Source organism: Oncorhynchus masou, chromosome 6, assembly GCF_036934945.1.
Source record: "Oncorhynchus masou masou isolate Uvic2021 chromosome 6, UVic_Omas_1.1, whole genome shotgun sequence".
Classification (NCBI taxonomy): Eukaryota; Metazoa; Chordata; class Actinopteri; order Salmoniformes; family Salmonidae; genus Oncorhynchus; species Oncorhynchus masou.
The window spans coordinates 75186387-75202459 of NC_088217.1; the positions used below are offsets into that span (position 1 = coordinate 75186387).

The following is a 16073-nucleotide window of genomic DNA, read 5'->3' on the forward strand; positions in this document are numbered from 1 at the left end:
GTAACCGCATGTAGCACTGGAGGTTGGTGGCACCTTAATTGGGGAGGATGGGCACTTGGTAATGGCTGGAGCGGAATGAGTGGAAAGGTCTTTCCATGTGTTTTGTGCCATTCCATTAGCTCCGTTCCAGACATTATTATGAGTCGTCTCCCCCTCAGCAGCCTCCACTGACATGTAGTAAAGTTAAAACACTACTTTGTTGACCATGAACAACTCTTTACATTTGTCCAGGCTGTGAAATTAGCAGCACACGAACCAACACAGTATATACCCTCCCTGCAGTTTTGTCCAGACGAATGGTCTGGGTCTGCAGAGGTCACCTATAGGAAAAGACTGATTATACAATGCAATAACAGTGTGCTGATGTGTCCTGTTATGACGTGCATCATGCCTGCGCCTATATGTGACAGGAAGCAGATTCGTCATGTGGTAACACTTCTTGGGATTCATTGTTATAAACAGAATAAAGTGTGTTCAGTATGCCTATGGGTGAATTTGGTTTATTCAATAACTGGAAACAGATTGTTATTTTGTGTTGGAAACAAATGCCAAGATTAAACTTGATATCTATTTGAATGAACAGAAAGTCATTGTCTATGCAGGCGGGAAGATGGCTGGATCCTATGTTACAGCAGATCTGTGTGGCACAATTTGGTCCTGAGATAACCACAGAGGGCCATGTATCTATCTGTTCCTGTTACTCCTATGAATAAAGTGGAATCTGGTTGTTTGTGTATGGCCCACTATGCTTCCATACCAGAGCATGGTTAAGCTCTACTCACTGTCCGAACTAAATGTATGTTGGTCCCATCACTCTCCTGGCCTCTGTGGTTCAGGGGACAACTACCACCAGCCTGTTCAGACAGAAATAGAAAGAAAACAGATTTGAAGCAGTTTGGAACCCCGCAGAGAAGATTGATCTGGTTAGCCAACACACGTGCTGTCGTGTGCACAGATGTGTTCCTTGTGGGGATGCAACCTTGCAGGTTGAAGGGGGACGATATAGTCGATCTGCAAAGACTCCCAGGTACCCCTCGGGGGGTCTGACCTGGCGAGCCTTGTATGACCAGGCCACCCTGGTTAACAGAAGCACACACCAAGCTTACACCAGTGGTTCACATTAGCAACCAAACCCGGCCACCAATAGAACTGCTTCACGAGTTGAGCTGTTTTATCAGAGGAAACAGGAGAATGCAGGATCGGACCAAGATGCAGCGTGGTAAGTGCTCATGGCGATTTATTAAAAACGACCTTAACACTGAAATACAAAACAATAAACGATGTGATGAAAACGAAAACCGAAACAGTACCGTGTGGCGACAAACACTCACACGGAAACAAACACCCACAAACCAACAGTGAAACCCAGGCTACCCAAGTATGATTCTCAATCAGAGACAACTAATGACACATGCCTCTGATTGAGAACCACACTAGGCTGAACACAAAAACATAGAAAAACATACATAGACTGCCCACCCCAACTCACGCACTGACCACACCAAATAAAGACAAAAGGAAATAAAGTTCAGAACGTGACAGTACACCCCCCTAAAGGTGCGGACTCCGGCCGCAAAACCTGAACCTATAGGGGAGGGCCTGGGTGGGCGTCTGTCCGCGATGGCGGCTCTGGCGTGGGACGTGGACTCCACCATAGTTTTAGTGCGCCTCTTAGCCCGCCTCTGTGGCCTCTTTAGAGCAGCGACCCTCGCCGCCGACCTTGGACTGGGGACCCACGCCACGGGTCCCGAATGGACGAGAGACTCCGTCACTGCCGGACAGACGAGAGACTCTAGCAGCTCAGGACAGAAGGGAGACTCTAGCAGCTCAGGACAGGAGGTAGGCTCTGGCAGCGCTGGACAGGCAGGAGCAGAAGACGGAGAGACAGCCTGGTGCGGGGGGCTGCCACCGAAGGGCTGGTGCGTGGAGGTGGCACTGGATAGACCGTACCGTGCAGGCGCACTGGAGCTCTTGAGCACTGAGCCTGCCCAACCTTACCTGGTTGAATGCTCCCAGTAGCCAGGCCAGTGCGGCGAGGTGGAATAGCCCGCACTGGGCTTTGCTGGTGAACCGGGGACACCATGCGTAAGGCTGGTGCCATGTACACCGGCCCGAGGAGATGCACTGGAGACCAGATGCATAAAGCCGGCTTCATGGCACCTGGCTCAATTCCCGCTCTAGCCCGGCCGATAAGAGGAGCTGGAATGTACCGCACCGGGTTATGCACACGCACTGGGGAGACTGAGCTCCACCGCATAACACAGTGCCTGCCCGGTCCCTCTCTCCCCGACAAGCACGGGAAGTTGGCGCAGGTCTCCTACCTGGCTTCACCACACTCCCCGTGTGCCTTTTTTGGGGGCTGCCTCTCGGGCTTCCAGCCGCGCTGCCGTGCTGCCTCCTCATACCAGCGCCTCTCTGCCTTTGCTGCCTCCAGCTCTGCCTTGGGACGCCGATATTCCCCTGGCTGTGCCCAGGGTGCTTTACTGTCCATAATCTCCTCCCAAGTCAAGGAGTCTTGTGTTCGCTGCTGCTACCCGTTACCACGCCGCTTGGTCCTTTTGTGGTGGGTGTTTCTGTAACGGCAGATTTCCTCTTCGTCTGAAGAGCAGGAAGGATCGGACCAAGATGCAGTGTGGTAAGTGTTCATGACGATTTAATAAAAACGAACTGAACACTGAAATACAAAACAATAAACGATGTGACGAAAACCCAAACAATAATGTGTGGCGAAAAAACACTCACACGAAAAAAAACACCCACAAACCAACAGTGAAACCCAGGCTACCTAAGTATGATTCTCAATCAGAGACAACTAACGACACCTGCCTCTGATTGAGAACCATACTAGGCTGAACACAAAAACCAACATAGAAAAACAAACATAGACTGCCCACCCCAACTCACACCCTGACCATACTAAATAAAGACAAAACAAAGGAAATAAAGGTCAGAACGTGACAGTCAGCAGTGAATCCCACTTCAAGCTCGCCTCTAATTTCCCATCAGAGACCACAACTATTTCTGATACTCCTTAAGATCCATATCAGTAACACGAACTGCACTGACAGGTGTCGCATCTGTCAGAGTGATATCCCAAGTATCACCCTGCTTAGCAAGTTTGTCATCAACGCTGTTGTGTTCCTCATGCAATGAAGGGTCTTCAGTGATGTGTGCGCGCACCTTCACGGCAACGTGGTTATGGACAATTCTGAATTAATCATAAATAACGAAGAGTGAGAAAATTACAGACGTACAAATATCATACCCCCAAGACATGCTAACCTCTCACCATTACAATAACAGGGGAGGTTACATTTCAAATCCAAAGCGCTGGAGTACAGAGCAAAACAACGACAAATGTGTCACTGTCCCAATATAGTTATATAACTGTCTGTCTCTACTTGGGTTCCTCTTCTAGGCCTTTAACAACACTCACAGCACCGTCATGTCTAGTGCAATCTACAGCGGGAACAAATCCGACGATAACTGCATCAACGTGGACAGCCTGATGAAACGCTACTACCTGCCCGTCATGTACAGTGTCATTTCCACTGTGAGGCTGCTGGGTAATGTCACCTCCATCGCCATCTACCTGATCAAGCTACGACCCTGGAAGTCCAGCAGTATCATCATGTTCAACCTGGCAACCTGATCTTCTGTATGTTCTGAGTCTGCCTTTCATGGTCTACTACTACACCAACGGTGAATCCTGGACCCTGGGCGACTTCATGTGTCGCTTTGTGCGTTTCGGGTTCCACTTTAACCTATATGGTAGTATACTGTTTCTCACCTGTTTGGCTGTGTTTCGATATGTCGTGGCGGCGCATCCTCTGAGGGCGGCGCAGGTGCAGCAGAAGAGGTGGGGTAGCTTGGCGTGTGCTGTGGTCTGGGCAATAGCCGTGGCAGAGATCGTTCCCATGCTCACCATGATCACCATGGAGACTAAAAACAACAAGACCCAGTGTTTGGACTTTGCTAGCGGCGACCCGGCTGTCCTGTGGTGGTACAGCTGGCTGCTGACCGTGCTGGGCTACCTGCTGCCCCTGGTGGTGGTGGTGGTGTGTTACGCCGGTGTGGTCCGTGAACTAGCCAAGGGGCCCCACACCCACAACCCTTGCCGGGTACGGGCACGCCGCCTCACAGTACTGATCCTGGTGGTGTTCGTGGTATGCTTCCGGCCATACAACGTCTTGAGGATCCTAAGATTAGACACCAGGATGAAGCCTGAGTCATCATGTATGCTGGTGCACTGGGTCCACACCGCTTATATCCTGTCCAGGCCCGTAGCGGGGCTCAACACCTTCTTTAACCTGGCTCTGTACACCTTGGCTGGGGACAAGTTCCAGCAGGCCTTCCTCAGTGTGTTCCCCTGGGGCCCCTGGTGGACCAAGTTCAGGACTCACCTCAAACTCAGCCTAGCTGTCGTCAGTAAGCCCAGTAACACAGCTTCAGCCGAAAGGCCATCAGCCACAGATATGGCATAAAATAAGGACATGAAATACAGTGGTGGGCCGTCAGGGCCAGCAAGGCCTTCTCTGCTGGCCTAAACATCATCAGAATATAATTTTTTTTAAATATATTTTCCCACAAATATGTATTAAATGATTCCCCAGAGTAAGCGTTACGCTCTTCATTTCATAGCGTTCCTCTTGGTTGCACTGCTTCCAGCCCCAGTTTGAGATTTGGAGGGCTGGTCTTTATGTTAGATATTTTATCCAATCATATTCAGCCATCATGTGTTGCCAGGGGTCTAAAATCTGCCCTCAGGCCTTCAGAATCAACAGTGCGGGCGCTTGTAGCTGTGAAGTGAATGGAAATTAAAGTTTAGTGTCAACCAATCAGCTTTAGAGTTGGCTATTGTACCCCTGCTTGCTGGCTCCAGTGTTACACAGGAGCCAGCTAGCAGGCATAGTGCCTGCACGTCTTTTGATTGGATTACCAATATTGCTACAAAGCCGACACTACAAAGACAGGCTCCGAGAAGCACTGCAAACTGTACTGCTGGGAATGCCTATTATTTGCAAGTGATCGATTTGGTGTTTGGAGCCACACTGGCTTTGCAAACCTGAGTTGTCTAACCAAGGTAGCAACGAGACACCAAAGTACGGCTGGGCACTTACAAACAATGGTGCTTTTGAAAACTTTTGGGGACACCCGAGTGGATCTACAGCTCAACGAACAAGCGCGCAGGGCAACGAAGCTGCACAATGAAAAGGTATTGCACTCTTCCCCTGCAATTCTCTGAATAAAAATGTCAATTTCAAGGTGACGCAACGCCTGGTTATACTGCGTTTCTGTCTAAATGTATAGTGTCTAGAGCCATGGCATCATAATGATGGTAATAAGAGGTGGATTAATTCAGGTGGGACTGTGTAGGACTTCACTGAAGGCCCAGGCCCAGGCCCCAGAACCACGGCACGCTACTGATGAAATATAATACAGTGTTCTGTTTCATTCTGTGTGGACATTACTATCATGGCAATATATTGTCCTTCAATATTGTATATACTGCACTGTGATCCTGTAAATTGAAAACCTTTTATCAGATTTTATTATGCCAATATAAGGTTTACCACATTGATGGGGTATCTATAAATATATTAGATACTTGTAAAGAGTGACTTTATATGTACTGTATAGTCTAATTGATATTGCCATATCACTTTATTATAAATACATGTTTAACAATCCAATATCCATCTCAGAGCTCAGTGGGTATTTAATGCATTGTTCAGGCATGACTTGAGAGAAACAAGAACATGATACTTGGCCCAGGACCAGAAACATGGGAATATGATTCAGACACCAAATGTTTTCACTTCTATACCCAGTGTTGGCACTCTTTCAGGTATGTATTTCTCAGGTACTTAACGCAAGCAACAATGAAATTAGAGTCTAGAAACAAGGAACAGGTTGGCTAGGGAAGAAAATGAGTGGCTGGGCAGAAAGATTTCCTGCTGTGAAGTGACGTCTGTTTTACATCTTACATTATGGAGAATCACAGAACCACTTCCTAATAAGGTCACTGATTTTATTTATTAGTTATTTTACCAGGTAAGTTGACTGAGAACACATTCTCATTTGACCTGGGGAATGGTTACAGGAGAGAGGATGGGTAAGAATGAGCCAATTGTAAACTGGGGATTATTAGGTGACCGTGATGGTTTGAGGGCCAGATAGGGAATTTAGCCAGGACACCGGGGTTAACACCTCTACTTTTACAACAAGTGCCATGGTATCTTTAATGACCTCATAGAGTCAGGACACCCGTTTAACATCCCATCCGAAAGACGGCACCCTACACAGGGCAGTGTCCCCAATCACTGCCCTGGGGCATTGGGATAATTTTTTAGACCAGAGGAAAGAGTGCCTCCTACTGGCCCTCCAGCAGCATCTGGTTTCCCATCCAGGAACTGACCAGGACCAACCCTGCTTCACTTCAGAAGCAAGCCAGCAGTGGTATGCAGGGTGGTATGCTGATAATCAACTTTATGATCCTGTTTTTCCTCTGAAGGCTATATACTACAGTATAATACATTATTAATGCAATTTGATTTCAACTAATTTCAACATTTGATAGTTTTAAATAGCTAACAAACTAGTGTCAGATTAGTGGTGCTTAAATGTTAATTTGAGGCTGTACTATTTGAGTCCCACATCAAAGGGGGGTAATGTCCACTGTCCACCCTACCTCGTGGGAGCCCAGACCTCACTTCAGATTCAAAGCTGAAAGCAAGTATCGAACGCAAAGAAACACTTGAGTGAACTCTCTGACAGTAAAAAAAGACCTCTGTATAGTATCTTGCTACCATAACACAATGAGAACAATATAGAGGAGTGATAGGCTAGGATAGAAACTTGAATATGAATATAAATGAGTAGGCCTTTGCTTGGAACAAGTTCCTCCTGTCTCTAGCTGCAATTGATTGTTGGCTTTTGTTTCTTGTCAAACTTTCAATCTCTTCCTCTACCGTTCCAGTAAACATTGTTGAGAAGCTCCTTATTTAGGGAAGATAAGATTTTGAATGGAAATACATTTTAGGTCCCATCGACAATAGAAAATAATGTGTGTGTGTGTGTGCGTGCGTGCGTGCGTCGTGCTAAAGATATGGTGTGAGCTGCAGCTGTTTCTAGTCTATCATTCTAAGACCTGAGCATGTCAGACCATAGAGCTAGTGTAGTTATTTAGAGCTACTGTAGAAGTCATTATTTTCATTATGGAACTACACATGGTTAAGTAAACAGTTATTCAAGCGTGACTGTAGTGAAAATAATGTTTTCTATGGGTTACATGTGAGCAGTGGAGGCTGCTGAGGGGAGGACGGCTCATAATGATGGCTGGAATGGAGTCAATGGAATGGTATCAAACACATGGAAAGCATGTCTTCGATGTGTTTGATACCATTCCATTGACTCCATTCCAGCCATTACTATGAGCCGTCCTCCCCTCAACAGCCTCCACTGCATGTGAGCCCGTATTATAATACATGTTGTCTGATTTATTGAATCCAAACCGTAAATGCAAATCCATCACAGTCTTTCTATACTGTTGCCAGAAGGACATTTCCTGAGATCTGACAACCCTGTCTATCATTCTCCCGTGCAGCAAAGCCCTGAACAGGATGTTTGTATACAACCACAAGCAGTCAGAGTGGAGGGAGCTGGCTGCCATGAAGACTGCTGCACCTCACTGCTGCATCTGAAGTCTACGACTTTGGAACAAACAAGTATGTAGCATTTTCTTTGGTGATAAATCAGTTTAAGAACTTGTTACACCTTTTAATATCATTCACCATAACAATACCATTTGCTGTTTCTGGATGGTAAACATTATTAGTCATCTTGAGTCAGGTTGGCCTTAATCATATAGAGTCCCCCTGATGCTATCCCTAATGACCTTCTTTCACAGATGGGAAACCTTCAGTCTTTCCCCAGGAGAGGAGCTCAGTGAACCTGCTGAGCAGTGAGGGGCTTCACCATCATCCAGAATGACAACAATGAGGTGATCCCCAATGTTGGCAGTAAGTCCCCACTTCTCATGTTATTATGTTATCAGCTGGGATTCAAAACCGGGTCTTCATGCATGTGAAAGGACTGTGTTAGCTCATCGTGCTAAAGCCTAGGCAGTAACTCTGTGAGCTAACACAAGTTCACCTTTTTCAGCCCTGTTTGATGTGGGTTTGTTATTTTAGATGGCTTGCATTTCCATTCATGTGGACAAAGAAGTAGAACATATTCATCTTAGTTCAATTATAATAATTTGTTATATAAATGTATGATAATAAATAAAAGTAAAGCTAAATGAAAAAATAAATGAGAGCGCCCTACTTGGTCAGTGGTACTGTACAAACAATCAACGACGTCTTGGTTTGTTCCTCATCACTGTATCTTCCTTTTCCCTGTGTTAGGTACGAGGAGGACAAGAAGGAATGGAGCGGGATGCTGAGGGAGATGCGTTACGCCGTTGGCTCCTCCTGCGTATCCATGCGCCTCAATGCTACCAAGATGCCCAAACTCTAGACCCTCGCTGCCCCATCATATTTCCCCATGATGCACTCTGTCTGCCTGGATTACCACCATCTTCTCTGGGTTGTCTTTCCATTTCAGTAATAGAGGTGGTGGCACCGTCACATGACAACTCAAATGTGGACTCTTATTGGTTGATTGTGTTGAGTTTCAAATAGTCAATTTATGATCTCAGGTGATTTTCGGTACAATAAAAACAACATCTACTTTGCGTCAGTGAAGACCGCATCAGTATATTAGTTTCCCTCACTATAGAGTAACCCACAATGTGTATTTAGCTAGCTTTTTTGTAAAATAAACATTTGTTAAAATACTCCTGTTATGGTTGATTTGAATTTGGAGTAACAGTAGTTGTCATTTTTCATGGCTAGTTTAGTTTAAGGATTAACCTTTTTTTTCCCATTTTCATCTAAAATGACTTAGCTCAGGCCCTGAAGCAAGGATTTGCATATTCTTGGTACCATTTGAAAGGAAACACTTTGCAGTTTATGGAAATGTGAAAGGAATGTAGTAGAATATAACACAATAGTTCTGGTAAAAGATAATTTTTTTGTACCATCTTTTTTGAAATGCAAGAGAAAGGCCATAATGTATTATTCCAGCCCAGGTGCAATTTAGATTTTGGCCACTAGATGACAGCAGTGTATGTTCAAAGTTTTAGACTGATCCAAAGAACCATTGCATTTCTGGTCAAAATGTTGTATCAAGACTGCCCAAATCTGCCTAATTTGATTATTAATAACTTTTCATGTTCAAAATTGTGCGCTCTCCTCAAACAATAGCATGGTATTCTTTCACTGTAATAGCTACTGTAAATTGGACAGTGCAGTTAGATTAACAAGAATTTAAGCTTTCTGCCAATATCAGATATGTCTATGTCCCGGGAAATGTTCTTGTTACTTACAACCTCATGCTAATCACATTAGCCTATGTTAGCTCATCCATCCCGTGGAAGGGACACCGATCCCGATTAAATATTTGTCTGCGAATAGCACGCATGTTATACTAGATTCAAGTCTAAGATATGGTAAATAAGGAAAATAAATATAGGTGTGAGTCGATTCATAGAGTAAAAACAAACAGGTTAAACATCAACTCATTGGCAGGTTTAAACAACTGCCCCTAAAGATTTCCACAGTAGGTTTGACGTACAGGAGGTTGATCTCCGTTACCCACAGTGGTGGAAAAAGTACCCTATTGTCATACCTTAGTAAAAGTATAAATCACTTCAAATTCCTTATATTAGGCAAACCAGATGGTACAATCCTATTTCTTTACAGATAGCCAGTGGCACTCTCCAAAACGCAGAAATAATTGACAAACAATGCATTTCTGTTTCGTGATTCCGCCAGATCAGAGGCAGTAGGGATGACCAGGGATGTTCTGGTGATAAGTGCGTGAATTCAACCATTTTCCTGTCCTGCTAAGCATTCAAAATGTAATGAGTCATTTTGGGTGTGTAAAAAGTGTATTATTTTCTTTAGGAATGCAGTGAAGTAAAAGTTATCAAAAATATAAATAGTAAAGTACAGATACCCCCAAAAACTACTTAAGTAGTACTTTAAAGTATTTTTACTTAAGTACTTTACACCCCTGGTGACCCCGAACTAGAAATCTCTATGTTACCTAGTCTGTCCTAGAGATAAAACAAAGGTGAATATTACACCAAAACTCTCGAAACAAATTCCACATTCACCACAAAGAATATTAGGAGCATATGTTGTACTATTGTAAATGTGGGCATTTTCACTAGATCGTAACTTCCTCTAGATACCCTTTACATTCACGAGTTGAACTTGCACTGTAACATTACTAAATACTTACAACCACCACAGCTTTTGACCGTTTTCACCGGCATCCATTTCTAGTTCACTAATGTCTGTCATCAACATGTATCAAGTAACATGTATCAAGCATATCAATCTGCAGGCTGCAGGCTGATGCCAAATGCAGGACATGTGACATCATAATGTAGTACAGTGACGCTAAGCCACTAGCACTGAGGGGGAATAATGTCGCTCGATGTACTCCACGTTATTCCTCCCTTTATATAACCGCATGTATAGGAATGATTTACTGTACCCATAGTGAAGAGGAAGTAGTATTGTCCTTCTCGTTTATTTTCAATAGTTTCATGTCAAATACAGCTGAAATAGGATCTGAATTCTTTGTGAATAAGGGTTCTATGCAGAAGCCAATGAGGTAAGGCCCAACAAAGGCACAGTGCGTGACATGCTTGTGTTTTCCCGTAGTGGGGCCCAGACAGAGCTGTAGGAAGTTTAATGGAGCTGAAAGGAGGGACTAGAGGTGGCTGATGTATAAGAGAGAGGAGGAGGAAGAAAGTCTCAGACAGGATATCGATGACTGAGGGAACAGCACTGACTGACTGACTGACTGACAGTAAGTTGCCATATTACTAACTGTGTCTCTAGCCTTGTTAATACCTGGTGCTAACATGTGTCTTTTTTTCTGATCTTTTCCATATTCTGAATGTGCCCACATTGTTAACGTTGCATCTACACACGGTATTAAAATGTGTCTCCTATCCTTCCACTGTCTGCATTGTGACCAGATTCGATGGTGCCTCCCAGTATGCAGATTATTTGACACATTTAAAAATATATATATATTTATTTATTTTAAGACATGGTGTTACCTGTCAATGATTTTAGAGACCGGTATAGTGATGATTTAAATGATTTGACCATCCAGGTTGGTTTGTACTTGATTGATAATATCCAAATACTATGGGTCCCTGACTACCTCTGGAGGTGGTCAGGAAGATCTGATCATGATCAGACCACAATGCGTCTTTTAATCGTCTACACCAGTCTAAAAATGTGGGCACAATCAGAATATGGACAAGACCAGGACAAAGGACGCATGTTAGAACCAGGTATAAACGGGGCTTCTGACTCAATGTGTACAGTACAAAGAAACTCTAAGGATGATTTTTTAGATTCTAGTCTAGCGTTGATCATACTTACTAGGTGGCTGCACATGTTACAGTATTTTCTGAAAGGAAGAATACATGAAGTGCTGAGTAAAAATGTAAGTAACAAGATGAGAAAGAATAATCAGACCTGAGATGTAAACTTTGCACTGGCATGGTGTGGATTTTTTTGTTTGTGTAGGCTGCCAGACAAACCTGAGACTGTCTCACACCTTTTGTGATAATGAGACCAGAGGGAACTAGAAATAATCATTTTGAATTAGTATTAGTAGAATAAGTTTTAAAGTTGAAATTGTTAGATGCTAGTGTTGAAAAGGTGAGGGTAAGTGACTGTTTTAGAAATAGTAGTAGTAGTAGTAGCAGTAGTAGAGGCAGAAGTAGTAGGAGCAGAAGTAGTAGTAGTAGTAGTAGCAGCAGTAGCATTACTAGTAGTAGTAACAGTAGTAGTAGAAGAAGCAGTATCAGTAGTAGTAATAGTAGTAGTAATAGTGTTGACTGTGGTAGAAGTAGGCCTAAAAGCAGTGAAAGTTACTGTTGGTGGGTTCTACAGTCCTGGATAGTTTCATCAAAATTGTAAGTGTGCCAAGAATTCTAAATAAATCACAGACAGTGTCACCAGCAAAGCACCCCCACACCATCACACCTCCTCCTCCATGCTTCACGGCGGGAACAATATATGCAGAGATCATCCATTCACCTATTCTGCATCTCACAAAGACACAGGGTTGGAAAAATACATCTCAAATTTGGACTCATCAGACCAAAGGACAGATTTCCACCGGTCTAATGTCCATTGCTCGTGTTTCTTTGCCCAAGCAAATTCTTCTTCTTATTGGTGTCCTTTTTGTTGTGGTCTCTTTGCAGATATTTGATAATGAAATCCTGATTCACCTCTGAACAGTTGATGTTGAGATGTGTCTGTTACTTGAACTCTTTGAAGTATTTATTTGGGCTGCAATTGCTGAGGCTGGTAACTAATGAAGTTATCCTCTGCAGCAGAGGGAACTCTGGGTCTTCCTTTCCTGCGGAGGTCCTCATGAGAGCCAGTTTCATCATAGTGCTTGATGGTTTTTGCGACTGCACTTGAAGAAAATTTTCAGATTGAATGACCTTCATTTCTTAAAGTAATGATGGACTGTCATTTCTCTTTTCCTTTTTGAGGTGTTCTTGACATTAACTTGTACTCAGTCTTTTGCCAAATAGGGCTATCTTCTGTTAACCACCTCTACCTTGTCACACACAACTGTTTGGCTCAAACGCATTAAGAAGGAAAGAAATACCACAAATTAACTTTTAATACTACCTCATGAAGCTAGTTGAGAGATTGCCAAGAGTGTGCAAAGCTGTCATCATGGCAAAGTGTGGCTAATTTGAAGAATCTGAAATATACACTTTACTTTGATTTGTTTAACACTTTTTGGTTACTACATCATTCAGTGTGTTTTTTAATAGTTTTGATGTCTTCACTATTATTCTACAATGTAGAAAATAGTAACATAAAGAAAAACCCTTGAATGAGTAGGTGTGTCCAAACTTTTGACTGGTACTGTATATAATTATATAACTGTTTGTCTCTTCTTGGGTTCCTCTTCTAGGCCTATAACAACACTCACAGCACGGTCATGTCTAGCGCCATCTATGGCGGGAACAAATCCGATGATAACTGCACCAATGTGGACAGCCTGATGAAACGCTACTACCTGCCCGTCATGTACAGCGTCATTTTCGTTGTGGGGCTGCTGGGTAACGTCACCTCCATCGCCATCTACCTGATCAAGCTACGACCCTGGAAGTCCAGCAGTATCATCATGTTCAACCTGGCGTTGACGGATCTTCTGTATGTTCTGAGTCTGCCTTTCATGGTCTACTACTACACCAATGGTGAATCCTGGACCCTGGGCGACTTCATGTGTCGCTTTCTGCGTTTCGGGTTCCACTTTAACCTATATGGTAGTATACTGTTTCTCACCTGTTTGGCTGTGTTTCGATATGTCGTGGCGGCGCATCCTCTGAGGGCGGCGCAGGTGCAGCAGAAGAGGTGGGGTAGCTTGGCGTGCGCTGTGGTCTGGGCCATAGCCGTGGCAGAGATCGTTCCCATGCTCACCATGATCACCATGGAGACTAAAAACAACAAGACCCAGTGTTTGGACTTTGCTAGCGGCGACCCGGCTGTCCTGTGGTGGTACGGCTGGCTGCTGACCGTGCTGGGCTACCTGCTCCCCCTGGTGGTGGTGGTGGTGTGTTACGCCGGTGTGGTCCGTGAACTAGCCAAGGGGCCCCACACCCACAACCCTTACCGAGTACGGGCACGCCGCCTCAACGTACTGATCCTGGTGGTGTTTGTGGTATGCTTCCTGCCATACCACATCCTGAGGATCCTTAGAGTAGACACCAGGATGAAGCCTGAGTCGTCATGTATGCTGGTGCACTGGGTCCACACCGCTTATATCGTGTCCAGGCCCGTAGCGGGGCTCAACACCTTCTTCAACCTGGCTCTGTACACCTTGGCCGGGGACAAGTTCCAGCAGGCCTTCCTCAGTGTGTTCCCCTGGGGTTCCTGGTGGACCAAGTTCAGGACTCACCTCAAACTCAGCCTGGCTGTCGTCAGTAAGCCCAGTAACACAGCTTCATCCAAAAGGCCAGCAGCCATGGATATGGCATGAAATATAGTACAGTGTTCTGTTTAATTGTGTGGACATTACTATCATGGCAATATATTTTCCTTCAATATTGTATATACTGTACTGTGATCCTGTAAATAGAAAACCTTTTATCATATTTTATTATATGCCAATATGAGGTTTACAACATTGATGTGGTTTCTATAAAAATATTAGATACGTGTAAAGAGTGACTTTATATGTACTGTATAGTCTAATTGATATTACCATATCACTTCATTATAAATAAACGTTCAACATATTTGATGCATGACTTGAGAGAAACAAGAACATGATACACTTGACCCAGGACCAGAAACATGTCAATATGATTCAGACACCAAATATTTTCACTTCTATACCCAGTGTTGGCACTCTTTCAGGTATGTATTTCTCACGTACTTAACACAAGCAACAATGAAATTAGAGTCTAGGAACAAGGAACAGGTTGGCTAGGGAAGAAAATGAGTGGCTGGGCAGAAAGATTTCCTGCTGTGAAGTGACGTCTGTTTTACATCTTACATTATGGAGAATCACAGAACCACTTCCTAATAAGGACACTGATAATCCACTCTATGATCCTGCTTTTCCTCTGAAGGCTATTTACTATAATATATTATTCATCCAATTTGATTTCAACTAATTTCATCATTTGATAGTATCAAATAGCTAACAAACTAGTGTCAGATTAGTGGTGCTTAAATGTTAATTTGAGGCTGTACTATTTGAATCCCACATCAAAGGGGGGTAATATCCACTGTCCACCCTACCTTGTGGGAGCCCAGACCTCACTTCAGATTCAAAGCTGAAAGCAAGTATCTAACGCAAAGAAACACTTGAGTGAACTCTCTGACAGTAAAAAAAGACCTCTGTATAGTATCTTGCTACCATAACACAATGAGAACAATATAGAGGAGTGATAGGCTAGGATGTAAACTTGAATATGAATATAAATGAGTAGGCCTTTGTGTGTAACAAGTTCCTCCTGTCTCTAGCTGCAATTGATTGTCGGCTGTTGTTTCTTGTCAACTTTTCAATTTCTTCCTCTACCGTTCCGGTAAACATTGTTGAGAAGTTCCTCTGATGAATACCCCATGTCATTAGAAGCAGTGTTTAATGCATTTGAACCTTTCGAGAATGTACAGGCATATTCCAACAGGAGCATGTGGTCTCCTATCATAGTATCTACTGTCATTCAGAGGTGTTCAGATGTACAGATTAGTGCTGTGTTGCACACTGACTGGGAACCAGGAAGTAACTGTCTCTGTCTGGTAAAGCCTCTCCTGTCTGGTAAACCTGTCTCTTCCTTCCTCCACACCTCCCTGTCTAATTTTATGTTTCTTGATTAACCACTTGTCTTTCTATTAGCACACACCCTTCCCATCTAAGTCAACTGGAATGTAAGTTGACAAAGCCACTGTTTTAGAGGTGTCTCTACAGGCCACAGCTACTTTTCTAGGGCTGTCTTCATTTCAATGTATATTTAAGGTAAATTAGTCAACCCGAACAACCGGAATGGCCCATTTCTATCAACAGTGAGAGATCTTCTTCAGAAATGAGGAGTGATTGGATTGTTTGTTCTTTAGAAATGATGTCACCAAACGATTCTACTGAGTGCCAAATGTCATATCCCTTTATGCGTCACTGTAACGAGTGCGCTGAGAGTCGGGAAGCAAGTACAGGGAGTGAGTGAGTGTTGTAATACATAAACAAACCACAAACAATGCACTGACACGAAACAGAGTCAATAACACCCGAGGAAAGAACCAAGGGGAGTGACAGATATAGCGAAGATAATCAAGGAGGTGATGGAGTCCAGGTGAGTGTCATGAGGCCCTTGTGTGCTTGACGATGGTGACAGTTGTGCGGGATAATCAGCAGCCTGATGACCTAGAGGCCAGAGAGGGAGTATACGTGACAGTCACTAACCATTT

General features: G+C 43.9%; 1 protein-coding gene, 1 long non-coding RNA gene and 1 pseudogene across 2 annotated transcripts; all 3 read left to right on the forward strand.

Annotated features, from left to right (window-relative positions):
• Positions 1-375: 375 nt before the first annotated feature.
• On the forward strand, positions 376-4484 carry LOC135541687 (2-oxoglutarate receptor 1-like; annotated as a pseudogene).
• Positions 4485-4986: 502 nt separating this feature from the next.
• Positions 4987-8799, forward strand: LOC135542625 (uncharacterized). Its single transcript, XR_010456114.1, has 4 exons — positions 4987-5215; positions 7607-7727; positions 7910-8021; positions 8409-8799. It is a non-coding gene; the product is annotated as an uncharacterized LOC135542625 (long non-coding RNA).
• Positions 8800-10860: 2061 nt separating this feature from the next.
• Positions 10861-14451, forward strand: LOC135542620 (2-oxoglutarate receptor 1-like). The gene is made up of 2 exons (XM_064969726.1): positions 10861-10926; positions 13075-14451. Exon 2 carries the CDS (start codon positions 13102-13104, stop codon positions 14140-14142), a length of 1041 nt encoding a protein of 346 aa, XP_064825798.1. The 5' UTR covers positions 10861-10926; positions 13075-13101; the 3' UTR covers positions 14143-14451.
• Positions 14452-16073: the final 1622 nt, after the last annotated feature.

Coding starts and splice junctions, on each gene's coding strand:
- LOC135542620 (XM_064969726.1), top strand. CDS start 13,102: ATGTCTAGCGCCATCTATGGCGGGAACAAATCCGATGATAACTGCACC.